Source organism: Gavialis gangeticus, unplaced genomic scaffold (assembly GCF_001723915.1).
Source record: "Gavialis gangeticus isolate Ggan-Ray unplaced genomic scaffold, GavGan_comp1, whole genome shotgun sequence".
Classification (NCBI taxonomy): domain Eukaryota; kingdom Metazoa; phylum Chordata; order Crocodylia; family Gavialidae; genus Gavialis; species Gavialis gangeticus.
In genome coordinates this window covers 6,288,557-6,305,100 of record NW_017729018.1, presented here as the reverse complement: position 1 = coordinate 6,305,100, position 16,544 = coordinate 6,288,557, and the positions used below count along the sequence as shown (strand labels likewise).

At 58.3% G+C, this 16,544-nt stretch overlaps 1 protein-coding gene across 1 annotated transcript in view; it reads right to left on the bottom strand.

Annotated features, from left to right (window-relative positions):
* Positions 1–241: 241 nt before the first annotated feature.
* CSNK1G2 (casein kinase 1 gamma 2) overlaps positions 242–16,544 on the bottom strand; it is a 102,972-nt gene continuing 86,669 nt past the window's right edge. Inside the window, exons 4-12 of the mRNA XM_019513312.1 lie at positions 15,745–15,814; positions 14,264–14,412; positions 12,991–13,225; positions 12,003–12,088; positions 10,810–10,894; positions 9,377–9,525; positions 8,639–8,722; positions 2,845–2,951; positions 242–842 (exon numbers count right to left, since the gene is read on the bottom strand). Of these exons, the coding sequence (XP_019368857.1) occupies positions 788–842; positions 2,845–2,951; positions 8,639–8,722; positions 9,377–9,525; positions 10,810–10,894; positions 12,003–12,088; positions 12,991–13,225; positions 14,264–14,412; positions 15,745–15,814 (1,020 nt within the window). The 3' untranslated portion in view covers positions 242–787. The remainder of the gene's footprint in view (positions 843–2,844; positions 2,952–8,638; positions 8,723–9,376; positions 9,526–10,809; positions 10,895–12,002; positions 12,089–12,990; positions 13,226–14,263; positions 14,413–15,744; positions 15,815–16,544) is intronic.

The window sequence follows — 16,544 nt, the reverse complement described above, 5'->3', positions numbered from 1 at the left end:
CCCCCGCCGCCCCCCTCTTCGTCACTAACCTGTTAACATCAAGCCTGAACGTTGCCTGTATTGCTAGCAAAGTGCATCATAAAACGGATGTGTAAACGAGTCTCCCCTCTGCCTCCCTGTACCAGACCTGGCTCCCGCTTGCTTGCCACCAGCAGGAAGGGGGCTTGGGGGGAGGGGAGGGTTTAGGGAGGGCGGAGACGCTGGGAGACTCCAAAAAAGAAAGAGCAGGATCTCGTCACGCTAAAAGGTCAGACGGACTCAGCACTCCGCACCGAGACTCACTTTAAATTAACTTAAGAGACAAAGAAGCAACAGAAAGGATTCCTCTGTGACCCACCGCTCCGGCAATTGTCTTCAGCTTCTTCTAAGACGGCACCACTGCAGAGTCTGTGAAGTTGATCCCCGTTTTCCAACTAGTTCATTGAATCCAAAGACGGTGGCGGCACGGGCATGTGCCGGGCTTGGGCGTCCTATTCCGATTGTTTCATGCTCTCCATGGGCTGTGCGCCTGACAGACGCGGGGGCTTCGGCAACGTCCGACTGGGCTCCAGCCGCCGGCCCCGTGCTGAGACGGCAGCCAAGGAGGAAAAGAAAAGCAGTTTGGGAACAGCCCCCTCCCTGCTCCCGTGCGTGGCGCCGGGCGGTGAAGTCACGACGGCCCTTCCCCCTCTCCCGTCGGCATCGAGGTGGGAAAAGGCTGTTTGCAGAGCGGATCAGAACCCAGATCCATCCATGGCCAGAGCTGGAGGAGACGCTGCACGCGCTGATCTGTGCTGGCCCGGGCAGATCACTTGTGGCGCTGGATGGTTTTCCTCTTCCTTCTCTTGAAGAAACAGCAGCATCTGCAAAAGGCAGGTGCAAACCTGTAACGCCCCAGCCTTGCTGCCCACTGCAGCTTCCTTCTCCCGGACCACCTTTCCCAGTGAAGCTGGACAATCCTACATCTGCCGGGAATCCCCGAGCTAGCATGGCGTCAGGAGGGGCTGCTGAAGCTCGCGGTTCAGGGCACTTCATAGTTTCATAGATTTAGGGTCGGAAGGGACCTAGTAGATCTTCTAGCCCGACCCCCCGCCAGGGCGGGAGAACAACAAGACCCCAAAACAAGAAACGGGACTCAAATGAGTCCAGCCAGGTAGGCATCCAGCCTCTTCTTAAAGACCCCCAGGGTAGGGGCCAGCACCACTTCCCTTGGAAGTTGGTTCCAGCTCCTAGCCGCCCTAACCGTGAAGTAGTTTTTGCGGATGTCCAATCTATACCTCCTCTCCATCAGCTTGTGCCCATTACTCCTTGTTATGCCAGCGGGCGCTAGGGGAAACAGCGTCTCCCCCAAACCCTTCTGGTCCCCCCTAGTGAGTCTATAGACAGTCACCAGGTCCCCCCTCAGCCTTCTCTTGTGGAGGCTGAATAGGTTCAGGTCCCGCAGTCTCTCACTGTAGGGTCTGCCCTGTTGTCCCCGGATCATGCGGGTGGCCCTCCTCTGGACCCTCTCCATGTTGTCCACATCCCTCTTGAAATGGGGCGCACAGAACTGGACACAATACTCCAGCTGTGGCCTGACCAGCGTCGCGTAGAGGGGGAGGATCACCTCCTTGGCTCTACTCGAGATGCACCTGTGGATGCACGACAAGGTCCGGTTAGCCCTGCCAACCATGACCTCGCATTGTCGGCCCATGTTCATCTTGGAGTCAATAATGACTCCAAGATCTCTTTCTGCCTCCGTGCTCTCAAGTAGGGAGTTCCCCATTGTGTAAGTGTGCTGCTGGTTCCTACTGCCCAAGTGCAGCACCCTGCACTTGTCCGTATTGAAACGCATCCTGTTCCTGTTAGCCCACCCCTGTAACCTATCCAGATCCCTCTGCAATCTCTCCCTCCCTGCTAGCGTGCTCACCTCCCCCCAAATTTTGGTGTCATCAGCGAATTTAAACAGGTTACTTTCCACCCCATCATCCAGATCGCTGATGAAGAAATTGAAGAGCGCAGGCCCCAGGACCAAGCCCTGGGGGACTCCGCTACCCACCTCCCCCCAGGTCGAGTATGACCCATCCACCACCACCCTGAGTGCGACCCCTCAGCCAACCTGCAATCCATCTGACTGTGTCTCCATCTGAGCCAGCCACTTGCTGGGCTCTACTGAGCAGAGCTCAGGGCAAGGCCCTCACAGGCGGCAGACTGCCCCACAGCCACTGTGGCCCTGGGTGGGGGGGTCCTCAAACCTGCCTGTGAGGCGGCTGGAGCTGGCACTGCCAAAGCAGCCGCTGGGAGAGAGAGCCCCAGCAGCACTCATGAGCTCAAAGCTTCCTGCCAGCAGTGACCCTTGCTCTCAGCCCATGCTCTAGTTCCCTAGTCCCTGCTTCTTGCCCTGAGAGGACCAGCCCTGGGAGAGGTCCGGGGAGGCACTAACAAGGTCAAGACCCCTGGGAACCTGACTTTCCTCAGCCTGAGCCCTGGTGTCACCAGGCAACAATCCCTTTGGTGACTGAATGGTCCAGGCCACTGCGTAGAGGAGATCCTTGGACCATGCCTAGCAAGGTGGAGTGGGCCACGATGAGGCCTTGGTAATGCAGACAGCACAATCATTTGTGGGTGAACTAGAATGGAGCAGCGGATCTGTCTGTGCCCAGTCCCCTGTAAGCTCCTTACAGCCCAACTCTGGTTCTTGGGATCCCCTGTGTGGTGATCCCAGGCAGCGCAGCCAGGGAGCTAGATGGATCCACAGGCCATTATAACCCAGCCCAGGCCCTTTTCTGCCTTGGGGGGAGGATGTGAGCACCAGCTGCAGGGGAAGAAGCAAACCACCCTGAGGAACTGCCCGCAAGCCAGGGGAGACGGGGAAGAAAGACTCACTTTGTGTCGTCTGCTACCTCCACCTCGGCAGGCGCCGTGATGGGGGCGTTTGAATGTCCTGCGGTCGGGTCATCTGTGTTCAGCTCCCCGTTAGTGGAGCTCATCACCTGGAAAGGAGTGGGGAGAGTCAGTGCCTACACGCAGCTGAGAGCAAAGCTGGGGACAAAAAGGCAGCTGAAGAACTGCTGTGCCTACCAGAAGTGAGCCAAGCGTCCCCACGTGGGCAGGTGCCCCGGAGCTGCAGCCCCGACGTATCATGCCCTGGCACCCTGCAAACCAGCCAGCGAGGGCCGCACGGGGAGATGCTGCCTCCCAACCTCAGACCCCAAAGCCAGCATCTGGTGCCGACACTGAGCAAGCTGGACTCAGGCGCTACTTGCACAGCATAACTTGCACTGGGCTCAAGGGTTTTGAAGCCCAGAGCCGCTAACCCCTCAGAAGAAGGGCTCCCTCTGCACAGCTCTGGCACACTTTGACACTAGCTCCATCAAGCGCTTCTAAGGACACCAAGCAACAGCAAGCGTTGCGGGGCTGAGACTACATCCTGGGAGAAGCAGACAGCTTCAGGCACTGGCCTGGCCCTGGGAGCCCTGGCAGGCCTGCAGAAGGCAAAGCGGGAATGCTTGGAGCCAAAGTGCATTGCCTCCTGAGGAGCGGCAGTGCCCAGAGCGCAAGGCCCAGGCTGCCATGCAGTGCGGTCGGAGCCCGTTTCTGGTACCAAGTAGGATGTCAGCAGGGGAGGGGCAGGGCCATTCCCATCCCTTGGCTGCCAGAAGGTGCTGTGCTCCCCCCACATTCCCAGCCTTGCAGCAAAGCAAGTGCCTTTGCTTAGATGTTGCCTTTTGAGGGGACCAGCCACAGATACCAGGGCTGCAGGATGCCAGGACAAGAGCCCCTTCATGCAGCCTGGGAATGGGGCTACAGAAATGGAGCTTGCAGCTGCTGCCCTGCCCTGGGCTGGGGTTTGGGGGTGCTTCCACCACAGCTAAGTCACTCCAGCTCCTGCAGTTTCTGAGTGGGCCAGGATTAATGAACTGAAGTGATGAGGGGACAAGGCCAGTTCAGCTGCTGCAGTGCCACTAGGCAGGACTCTCTCCACCCCATTCTCCAGGACAATGCTGGCTGCGCCCTGGTTAAAGCCCAGACCAAACATAGCCAAGTTAGTATTCAAAGTCCCAGGGTGCTGTTCCTTCCCCAGGATCAGCCTGTCAGCAAGGCAGGGGAAATTGTTCCGGGTGGGCTCACACACACACAAACGCACACGCAGCAGCAATGGAGGCTGTCTTTCCTGCAGAGTCATCTACCATCCGCTAGCCCTGCCGGCTCAGATTGCCATGTGCCACGTGAGCTGCCCAGCAGTGCCTGATGAGTTGGGCAAGTGGTGGCTCCTGGCCCCGCAGATGCAAGGTGAGAGCCCCAACCCCTGCAAACTGGGACTCTGCAGCGAAAACAAGCCTGGAAACTAGCTAGAGCACTTGCACCTCCATCCCCCCTCAGTGCATCCTGGGAAAATGGAGGGATTGGGGGGCACTTTTTACAACACAGAGCAGGGACCATCCATTGTCACAGGAAGGGGAGCCATGTGGCCAGAGTGAGCGGGGACAGCCCATGACCTCTCGTCTCCCTGATGAAGGGAGCCAGGCAGAATCCCCCCGACTCCGAGCTCTGCCCATGGGACCAGAGGGGGGAAATTTAGCCTTTCAGAGCTGAGGCAGAATGGCCCAGTGATGGGACGCTAGGAAGGGAACGATGGGCAGCGAGGACAGAATTCACCGAGGCCTAGTGTGAAGCCTGGATGCCATTTAGACCCGTGATTTCTGCCCTTGCTGGGGGGGTGAGCATTGCTGGCTAGGAGCACTGTGAAGATAAGTCACCCTCCAAAGGGGCAGGAGACCCAGCGAGGGCAGTTTCTGGGGGCAGGGACTGGTCTAATCAATAGCAGGAAGGGAAATGAAGTCAGAGGCAAAGCCCTGATCCTGGGGAGGAGGATGCAGCTCTCAAGGGCCTCGCACCAAGCCTTGGCCTGAACGGCACAGCCAGCCAAAGGCACGCATGTGTTGCACTGCCAGCACAAGCAGGTCTAGGCACTAGTTTAATCAGATGCAGGGTGGACATGGCCAGCACCCTGCCGCACCCTGCCTGATCCTGGGCCAAGCCCTGTGCTCCCCATCCAAATGGGGACACCACCAGCCAGGCTGGCTCCCCTTTCCCACCACGAAGCCGGACGGGCAACCCTGTCTCTTGGGAGAACTTCGTGATCCAGGTGAGAGCTGATCCCCCTGCTGTGCCTCAGCTCAAGAATGGCAGACGGTTTGAGGCTGATCAAACGAGCAGTGCTGATTAAAACAAGGGTATGAGAGCTGACATTGAGCTCTGCTTGCCACCTCCGTGTGATTCTGCCCACGAGCCTGACCCTGCACAGAGGCCTCTCACGCTAGGTCTGGAGTTCAGCACTGAGCGCTGGACCAAGCCTTGTCGCTGACTAGGGATGTGGGTCAGGGTGCACGGCTGGTGGGCCAGGGGGATGCTTGCTGATGGGCCGTTATGCCACTGGAGGTCCCCCATTCCAAAGTGGGACCACTGAAGTCCTTTGGGAGCTGGGGCAGGACTGAGCCCAGAGGAGCATCACGGCTCAGGTGGGTGCCTCTGCCCCCCGGCGCCCCCCCAGCCCCACTCGGCCCGTGGTCATGTACCTGCACAGAACCCCCAAGCCTGCTGGTTGCTAGGTGAGTTCCTAGAGGTTCCTCGGCAGGCTGCCGACCGCCCTGAGGATCCCACACCTCGTCCCCCTCAGGCGACTGCTAGTGACAGGCAGGAGAAACAAAAGAAGAAGAAGAAGAAGGAGGAGAACGGAGCAGTGGTGGGAGGGACCGGGTCAAGAAGGCAAGGACGGGGGAGAGATGGAGGAGGAATTCAAGAAAATAAAGACATGCAAAAGCAAAAATATAAACAGAGCAGCCCTAGCGTCATCTCCACAAGGCATGGGAGGCAGTGTGGGCCCTGCAGGCTTCCCAGCCAGACTGGGATGGGCTGGGGCTAAATGCTGCTTGGCCAGTGGCTGTTGAACTGGGAACACCCTGGCTTTCCCTCTGCACATGCAGGCCCCATAACCCAGAGAGGCCCCTTGGGCTCTGTGGAAGAAGTCCAGATACAGCAGATACAGCTCCTGTGGGCAAAGGGGCTGCACGCTGGCAGAGCCAGGGGGAGGATGCTGCCTGACACTTCACTTTGGAGGTAGTAAGGAGGGATTGAAGTGAGGCTGTTCCCCTGCCTCTGTGGGTCCTTCTCTCTTTCAGATGCACCTGATGAATCTAGATCTGAGCAGACAACTGATGGCCCAGGACATGGCCCCTCCAGGGCAGCAGGCTCCGACTTCCGCTGGCCCACAGGCAGCAATGCGGAGTGTGTAATGTGCAAGGGGCCATGGTGCCCGACTCTCCCAGCTGGCAGAAACATCCTCTCTGGAAAGCCAAGTCTGCCATCTCTGTCCGCACAAGCCTTGGGCGGGGGATCGCTGCTCTAGGGGCTTTCTGGTGTTGCAGGCAGCCTCCTGATAGGGGTGTTAGCAAGGCCTTTCCCCCAGCTCTGGTAGGGCCCCAGGAGGGGAAGAGATCCTGGTGGTCACAGCCCCTCTCCATAGGACAGGCTTGGGGTGTCACGCCTAGAACAATGCCAGGGGTTATCTGCCAGCCATGGCTTGGCCTTGTTGCTGCTTTGGTTTCACAGTTGCTGCTGTGAAGCTGAGCTCAGTGTCCAGCTCAGTAGAGCTGGTCCCAGTTGCCTGTGGGGGGGCGGGAAGGGCCTGGACCATGTGGAGGTATCAGTGGCCTGGGGTTCCCCAGGAGCCAGTTTGTCTTCCCAAGCAGCCTGCTTCCAGAGGCTTTCTGGCTTGAAGTCATGACAGATACAATGTCCTGCCCAGCAGTTGCTCCATGAAGGGGGAGCCTTGTAACGAGCCTGCTAGTCCCCACAGGCTCTGGGGAGACCAGTTTTCAAAACCCAAAGTTGTCAGCGTGCAGCAACCCCACAAAGCAGCGCCTTCGGCAGGGTACAGACAGACAGTAAGGGACTGCCAGAGGTCTGCTTGCTGCCCTGCCTCTGGTGTCAGTGCACAGGGAAGCCAGGACCACATGACTCCACCTCTGCCTTGCTAGAAACTTCCCATCCTCCCTACCTGGGACAGGTCCTCACTGCCTCCAAGAGCTGCACTCCTGCTCCTGGGTGAGGCAGCTGCACTGCCAAGCACCGGCCTGCACTCCACAGAGCCAGACATTGCCAAGCCTGGATTATGGCTCAGCCAGCACAACTGCATAGGCCCGAGCCATCTTCGCCCCCATGGCTACAGCCCCTCTCCTTGCCATGCAGCTAAAGAAGTGGCTGCAATCCTGTCTGGCTGCCCATATCACAGTGCTGGTGCTTCCCCTAGGGAAATGATGGGACCCCCACCAGAGGCAAGTGCATGTGACCCAACACGACCGATCATCTCAGCACAGTCACCTTGTTACACCCAACAGTCAGCCAAGTGGACCAAGAAAACCGTGCTCAGCAGAGCAGCAAGCACGGCAAGGCACCCTAACAATCCCAGCACACTGCAGCTTCCCTCATCCCCCACCAGGGGCAGGTCCCAAAAGTGAGTTGCAAGCATATATGAAAGGGTTAAAAAATGGATTCTCCTTTAAAGGAGAAAAATGTGGGAAACTGTGGCTTTTCCCTTGCAGGCTGGCAGAGATCCAGCCTGCCATGCCTCCACACACTCACCCCTGCCCCACACACTGGGGGGCTGAGGCCTGGGGGCAGCAGGTCAGGAGTGAGGGGGACTGGGTCGGGACTGGCCACCGATGTTTACAAATGACTCCTGGTATAAAAAAGGTTGAGAACCACTGGTCTGGGACACAGCCCCAGTGCACCACTCAGCTCACTGCCCCCCTCCCCAGACTTTGCCGCAGACCTAACCCTGACATGCCCGTAGGCCATGACAACTGGTTACAACTAACAGGGGCAATCCGTGCAAGCCTGTCTTTTCTCACCAGTACAGGCAGAACCTCCCAGCCTTTGCTGAAGAGGCTGGCAGGACCCCAGCGATACAGCCACTGGGATGGGTGCCCGCCACATACCAGCAGCCGCTCTCTGAGAGTGGCCTGGAATCTGACCAGCAAGCCAGGCACTGCAGCCCGTACTGAATCCAAGGGGCCAGGCTGCCGACTGGGCCTCTGCCCGGGGCTTGCCGAGGCACCGTCCAGGCCCCTCCGCCAGTCAGGAACTCATGACGTGTTTAGACCCACTCACCCATACCTCCAATGTGCCCCACTCCCAAAAGCATCTAATCCTGCCCACTGCTGAACGGAAGCAAGCACCAGTTTGGCCTTCTCTGCCCATGGCACAAGCCTTGGAGAGCCTAGGCCCTCCCTGGGAAGGTGGGGAGGTACCAGAACGTCCTACGAGGAAAAGCAACTCCTCTCCCCATCTCTCACCAGACGCACAGCCTGCACCAGGCGCCTGCTGCCACCTCACATTGAGGAAAGCTGCCGTTTCTCTCCACCCTGTGTGGCAGCAGCCCTCCCTCAGGCTGATGTCTCTTCTGGACCAGCCAAAGGAGAGGCCTTGCATTCCTAAGCCTCCCATCCAATCCCCACAGTGGAGGGCAATGATGTATGGACAGCACCCCTATGCCCCAGTCTCCCAAATGGACAGGCAGGCTTTGCCTTCCAGCCCAGTTCCCAGTGCCATTGACGGCTGCCGAGCCATTTGGGGAATGGGCCCCAGCATGGTCATGGTGGGGCTGCACCGAGCTCACCTGGTGCTTGGTGTGTGGCTGTGCTTTGTCTCTGTTCGGGGGCTGCACCTGGACGTCACTGTGGATTGTGCCAATGGGAGTTGGCTGCAGAGTAAGACATAAGGAGGGGAAAAAATAAGGAGTCGCCCCTAAGTCCCTGTGTGACCCAAGCTGTAGAAAGCCTCCCGCTGCCCGAGTCAGATGGGGAAGTGTGGGATGGGCAGGGTGGGCCCTGAAAACGCATGGGCGTAGAATGGCTTCCCCTATTAGGCACAGGGACACAGGGTCCTGGCTACATTCTCACCTGTGCCAAGGCCTCTGGGGTGGGCTCTCCCTCCCATGGACATTGGGAAGACGCCTGCCTGGCACACAGCAGGGCATATCCAGAACCTGAGGCAGGACGACAGAGACCTAAAAAGGACACAGACTCTGGGGCCCATATGACTAACTCAGAGGGGTTTGAATAGTCAAGACAGAGGATGTTTAGCAGGCATGACTACTCCATGACTCAGGAAGCAGAGGGGAACTAAAAAGCTCAGAGCTCCACCACTGAGCTCTGAGCTTCTCAGCCACCAAAACCTTAGCGTGCCCTGGCTTCCCAGATGCTCTATCCATTGCTCCCCACCCTCGAGCCCTGGGCAGCCTCACAGCTCCTTCAGCCCTGGAGGGGCTCAGGCATGGGGCTGGGCAGGGTGAGGGTGTGTCCCTGCTAGCATCAGCCAGCTCAATGCTCCTTCCTCTCCAGTTGGATGCACTTACTAGTGGCTTCCCAGCCCAGTCGTATTCATAATCGAAGACGTAGCCATTGCGGTCAAAGAGGTCCGTGAAGAGCTTCCGCAGGTAATCGTAGTCGGGCTTCTCAAAGAAATCCAGCCGCCGTACATATCGCAAGTAGGTGGCCATCTCCTCTGCAGAGACAGGGCAGGCTCAGTGTTGGCAGTACCCAGATCCACACCAGGGTCAGGGGAGCAGACTGCCAGGCAAGGGCAGACACACCCCAGGCAGGGCTCACACCATGGCGACCGGCTGGCCCTGTAGCATTATCCCCCTTCTGCCAACCCTGCTAGGACAGCAGAGACTCTCTGGGAGCCTGGAAGAGCAGTGGAAGCTGGAAGGGAGGCACATGGTGGAGGGGGGAGGAAAGCTATAATGCATGACACTGGAAGGCACTGGGCTGTAGTGGAGCCCAGGCGTAAAATGAAAGCTGTCTCCAGGTTTACACCGTGGGCTGTCAGCTTCCCCAGGGCCCAGACCCTGGGGTGTGCATAGGTGGTTTCCCTCCAGGAAGGCTGTCTGGGCTGCTCCAGCTGGGGCAGCTCAGGGCAGAGCCTTGGGGGCTGGAGGACAGTACCAATGCCCTGCAGCAAGGCGATGAGCCTGATCCCTCCTTGCCTTTATCTTCAGCTCTGCACCTGCCTTGCTGGATGGCCTTGCCCAGCTCATCTACTCTAACCTCTTGGGGGGCTCCACTTGCTGCCTGTATCAGGTACAGCCAGGACATGCTCCTCCATAGCCTGGAGAGTCCTTCACTCCCACACACAGCACCCTATCCCCCTGCAATGCCCATTTCCAAGCAGGTGGAAATTGTCACACACAGGGCAGGGCCACAGACAAAGCACAGAGATGGTGACCAGGCAGGAACACTGGCTGCAGTGCCATTGTTCTTGCACTGGGCCAAATCCTGGTGAAAAATACACAACGATATGCGGGAGTTTGCTCCCTGAGTGGCTGCTCTCCCAGTAGGAGTGATGCGAGGGCCTGACAAAGCCCTCCTGAGACAATCAAGAAATGGAGATTTCCCTATGCGATTTCCCTAGTGCTCCAGGCATCAGTAACTCTAGAGAGGTGTCCTCAAGCAGACCAGGCTGCATACAGCTGCTTCCTAAGCTGGACACAGAGTAGCCATGTACGAACCCACTCATTAGCACTGCTGAGGGAGGTGCCAGTTAGCCAGCTCCCATGCTAATTAGCTTGATTAAGGCACCAGCCAGACTGCTTCTGGTTTAGAAGGCAGTCAGGCCAGGGCAGCACAGAGCATTTAAGGCCGCTGGAGTCCAGGGCACAGACCTGGCATGAGTGTAGCTTGCACCTCTGGAACAAATCCCCCTGTGTGTGAGCAGAACATGAAAGGGGCTGGAGGCGACAGGAGAAACCTGGACATGAGTGCTAGCCTGCTCTGGCAGTATCCTTACCTGGGAAGTTTTCACACAGGACTTCGACAGGTGTGGCTCTTTTGGTATCTCCGATTTTCTGATACCGTTCCTTTAACGTGTCAGCCTGGATGGGCAGAGAGTGGTTCAGCCCTGGGCAACATGACAGACAAGTGCCAACCATGGTCTGGCTTGGGGGATGCACTCAGGGACCCGGGCCTGGCTTCTCAAACCCCACCCCAAGCTCAACGGGCCCCTAGCTAATGCCTTGAATCACCTAGCATGCAGTGGGCATCTGGGCTAGGTTTCAGCAGTCATTCATAGGGACTTCACCCCCCAGAGCCTGCATGAAGAGGGCAGGAGCCCCTGGTGCAGAGCAGCAGAAACCCTCTGACCAGTGAAGGCCTGGCAGAGACCAGCATGGGGACACCCACCCATCCTGAGCTCATCAGCAGTGCTGGCAACCCAGCCCAGGGCTGACAGCAAGAAGGGGAATGGCTGCGGCTGGTTATTCCCGTAGACTTGTCAGAAACCTGACAGAACAGCAGTCCCACACCCAGCCACCAGGTGCCAGGAAGGGACACATCAGTGGGCCACAACCGTGGCATCCTGTAGTAGACGGTGGCCAAAGCAAGAACCTTCACAGAAACACTTGGTAAAAGGACAGAACGACTCATCCTTTCCCCAAACCCCTCGACACTGCTCAGCCCCAAAGCACCACTTTCAGCAGGTCCCTTTCCCTGCAGCTATTTCATGGAGAAGGAAATCAAGGCCATGCTGAGGGGAAGTGACCAGCCTGGGGTGGGAGCGAGGGCTGGGACTGGGACACAGAGCTCCCAGACCCCCAAGCTGCCCTTCAAGCTCTGCTGTTTCCATGGATGGAGGACATAGGCTACAACCCACTAGCCAGAGCTGGGGGTCGGGCTCCCTGCATTTCATGCTCCAACAGGCATCTACCCCAATGGGAAGTTAAACAGCCCTCAAAGGTGCTAATGGTGACACACCCCTGGCTGAAGGACTCCAGCCCTGTGCCTGAGAGTCTGCCTGTCTCAGCTCCCTTTTATGTGCAGGCCAGATCCTGCTGAGCCTGGTTTCTATAGATGTTCCCTACCCTGGTGCCAGCTGGCCCATTGGCTCCAACCCGGAGAGAGAGTGGCTTTGGTGCTGCAGCCCTCTGGGATTGCCTACACCCTGCTGGGCAAGTGGCAGATTCCCGGCTGCGAGGTGGCAGTTACCTTGAGCCCTTGCCAAGGGAGGCTCCCTCGGAGGAAGTACATAAACATGTGCCCTAGTGCTTCCAGATCATCCCTGCGGCTTTGTTCTGCACAGGGAAGAGAGCATCAGTACAGCCACCCACAGAGCGGCATCCCTTCATCTTGCCTCACTGGGCCCAGTTCCCCCCTCCCAGCAGCTGGGGAAGTTGGCAAAAAGCCCCACATGAAGATAAAGCCGGGAGAAGCTCCAAGGATTACCAGCAAGGGGAGCCACTCTGTGGACTACAACACCCTCCTCTCCCAGCAGTGTGGGGGCACAGGGACACGGGCAGGAGATGGCAGTAGTGTTCCCAGGGGAAGCAAGGAGGAGGTTTCTTGCTCTGGAGTGATTTCTCTTCATCTGCAGGGCTTCCCCCGGGGAGCTTGCAGCACTGAGCAGCACCCTATCAGCCAGGGTCTGGCCTTTGACCCGGGGCGCTGCTCACTCCCTGAGTGGCAGACAGAGCCTTGCTCTACAGTCTGACAGGCCTGACTCTCAGCAAGACTCTCACAGCCTGGGAAGCTGCACACATCAAGGAGGCCTGGAGCATGGCCAGGGATGTGCAGTGTACATGGGTGGAGTCCCCTGCTCCTGCAACTGGCTGGTCATGCTGGTAGCAGCTGGCTTGTACAGTCTGAGACACCGTGTGGGGAGCCTGAGCATGAGATACACCAGCCAAGCACAGAATGACTCGATGCACCCGGCTTGGACTCCTGCAGAATCAGCATCATATCCACCCCACATGGCTGCAAACTGCCCATGATTACAGGGCAAACTGGAAAGAAAACCCAGGAGTCCCATGCCCTGTGCCAGCAGGCACGCCACCAAGTTAGGAACACCCAGACTCACGGAGCTGCTCTTCCCTGCAGTCTCAGCCCTTCTCCTCCCCATCCCTCAGCACCGCAGATGGTGTGCCATGACCCAGTGAGGCTGGCTCAGCTGGTTTTCTGTGGGAGTGGTGCCCCGTACCTTTCCCGAGGTGTGTGTTGATGCTCATGTATCGTGCGGTCCCTGTCAGGCTCTTGTGCTCACGGTAAGGGATGTGTTTTTTGGTCTCAGGGTCGATGTACTCTTTGGCCAGGCCAAAATCGATGATGTGGATGGTGTGCTGACGCTTGCTCCCTGGCCGCCCCACCAGGAAGTTCTCTGGTTTGACGTCTCTGTAGATGAGGCTTTTGGTGTGAACGTACTCCATCCGTGTGATCTGGGTGGCAGGGGAGAGCTGGCGTCAGCACCAGACAAGCCCACGCTGCAGCTGTCTGCCCAGCACCTGCCAGGCCCAATTCTGCTCACATGCCACTGTTGCTCCCCTGAAGCCCGCCCTGCCCATCCCCTCCTCCTTCCACAGAACCTGCATTGGGCATATTTTAAAACTGAAATGGATCATTTTATGTGGAGACTTGTTGATCACAGGATCGAGCCCAATTCCCCCAGGGTCATGGCTAGGAAGCCAGCCCTGCACCCAGAATAATGCTGAATGCAACCCAAGACTGCAGCTCCCAATTTGACAGCACCCCCTTTCCATGCGATGGTGCAGGCTGGGAGCTCCAGTTCTGATGGGCTTTAGCTCCATGGGAGAGGCCAGGTATCCCAGGGAAGTGGGTCCCATCTGCCATTAGCTTCTCTGCCCTTCCACAGGGCATGTGGCCGGGAGAGGAGCCTGGCCCTGACTGAGTGAGAGGCAGTGGGGAAAGTGGATGAGCACAGGCACTCTACAGGCTCTGACAGGCAGGACGACACAGGCAGATTGTGGGGACCCTGTGCTGGGCACCCTGTTTGCTCCTGGGTTCAAATATTCACAGTTGCCCTGGCAGCACTATCTCCATTTCTGCAAGGAAAAAGCAGGGACTCGCTGCTCCTGCAGAGGCAGGGCAAGACTCCAGGGTCTCAGTCCAGGGCTCCATCCACTGCAGAGGAACACCACCACCTACCTCCCCCTGAGCACACCCAGAAGAAGAGGGAGAAGAGTTCTTATGAGAGAAGGCCCCTGCCCAATTCCTCCATCAGCCCAGGCTCCACAAATGTTCTCACATCCCCTGATGTATCCCCTCATCCCAGGCGCCCATTTTGCAGTCCTGAGAGTGCAGACCGTGCCATCCCAGAGACAAAGGGGAGGAGAGAGGCAGCTGACAGAGTCCTTCCTCCCTCAGGTAAGGGCCACTAGGACTCTAGGAGAGGGCATCAGCTGTAGCCCGCAGGAAGCCCAGGCCCAAGGTGCAGTGGGGCATAGGGCAGCGCTTACCAACTGGATCGCTATCATCAGGACGGTTTTGAGCGTGAAGGTCCGGTCGCACAGGTCAAATAGGTCTTCCAGGCTTGGGCCCAGGAGCTCAAGCACCATGGCATTGTACTTCCCGCAGGGGCCGAAGTAGTAAACCTGAGGAATTCCTTCTGCAACAGCCAAAGCATGAGTGTGTGGGGGGTGAGATTGGGAACGAGGCCCCTTCCCTCCCAGCTTTAACAATGCCCCGAATACGGGGGATGGAGGAACCCGGAAGGAGGGCACTGATGGGGATGTGCTGCTAATGCATATCACAGTCAGTGCTGAGGGGTCAACAAAGCAACAGCAAAGACCCCACCTCCCTCCCAAGGCAGGGCTTTAATAGGGGAGTTCTCCTCTCCCACACTAGCATTTTGAAGATGAGGGCCCAGTTGCTCCTAGGCATGCAGGAGGGGCAAAGGCAGCCTGGGAGCTCACTGGGGTCATCTGGGATCACCGGGTGGCCATGGCCTGGGCGGATGCATGGCACTGTGCCCCGGAGGCCCTGCAGCCATCACAGCATTACCAGGGCTTCCTCCCTGGCCACCAGATTCAAGGTGAAGCCATAACGAAAATAAGCCTGGCCCCATGGACTGAAACAGCCGGCAGTTAGCTGCTGGGCTTGTGGGCAATGCTGGGGCCCCTCAATTCCAACCCGAACCACCCTGGCCATCCCAGCCCTGAGCCCCTGCCCACACACTGCTCTGCAAAGCCCCCCAGCCCCGTTCCTTTGCTGGCCTGGGAGACGGAGATGTGAGGAAGAGGCTCCCCTTCAGGTCCCTGATGCTGTCTGACCAGGAGGTGGCAGGTTTGGGTACAAGCCAGTGTGCAGGGCAGAGGTGACCCCTTCCAGGGAGGTCTGACATTCAAACTCCACCCAAGAGCAGGGGAAGGAGGCAGGAAACAAGGCCTTGGCATGGGAGGAAACCAGAGAGAGCAAGGCCAAGGCCTACAGGTTCCCATCTGGCCCTAGAACCTGCACTGGTGGCTCCCAGATGCCACCAACTTCCTCCTGAGAGGAGGGGATAAGGACACCCCACCTTCTCCTGCACGGGGCTCTCAGGGTAGCCCCAGCTTAGCAACCCCTGAGGTGGGTAGGTGGAGGAGCCAACTCACCCCCATCACAAGGTGGGCTTGATATGCTGCCTCTTGGGGGAGAGATGTGGGGGAGAGGATGGCAGGTGACCTGCCAGAATCCCGGACACCAGCACGGGAGGTGGGGGGAGGTCAGAGAGGGGTGGAGGAGGGGCTGGAAAATAAAGGCTCAAAGATTAGAAGTAGCTTTGTGGAAAATCTGCCTTCGTCAGCTGAGCAGATGGGCACCAGCAGCTTAGGCAGGCACGCGGAGCAGAGATGCAGGGATGGGCTGGCAACCAAGAGCTACCTGCACGCTCCTAGGCCCATGCTTCCAGGCCAAGCAGCCCCTGCCCCGGCACACGCCTCCCTCACTGCCCGTGTCTTACCTGCATTTCCGAGCTGCTTGTAGAACCGGTACTCCAGATGCAGCTGCGGGGCCCGCGATTTTATGGGTTCCTTTGGGGGGAAATTGAACAAACAGAGAGTAAGGAGGCAAAAATCAAGAGGAGTCCAGCAAGTGGCAGAGGGCAAGGGAAGGCACTGGGGAGGCCCTGCTCTGGGCACATTCCTTGGGTAGGGAACTGTGGCAGGTGTTAGGGAGGGAGGGTACGTGGGGGTGCCTTAGTGGGGAGGCACAAAGGGCAAGGCCTGGGTCCTGAGTCCCACTGAGGCCCTCGTGCACTGCCTCAGGTTACTGCAGAGGGGGTCAGGCCCCAAGGATGGGTTCCCTCCTCCAGTTTCACTCCCTGGGGGGAAGCAAAGCACAGGCAAGCAGAGGGAATCTGTGTCCCGACAGGTCTTCTGCTTGGCCCATCACAGAGCTCTGTGCACCGCGGGAGCAGTGGGACAGCAGGGGAGGCCGCCCCTGGGATAGGCCCTTCCTTCCTCAGCACCAGGAGCTTTGTAGAGTCTCATCCTCTCCTGCTTTGAGTAAATGCCAGGCTCCAAGGCACTGGCTACTGCACCCTCCCTGCTGCTTCCCGACATTGCCTGCTCTGAGCTTCAGGATTGTGGGCTTCTGGTGCCCATCTCGTCCCCCCTCGCAATCACCATCACTGCTGTGAGGGACCCTAGGTGTGCAACCCTCACCAGGGCATGTCTGCATAGTTACCATGTACAGCTTGGCTCTGCCCAACTCATTTTAAGAGGCTAGTCTAAGAGAAAAAATCCCCCCCCCCCCCCCCCC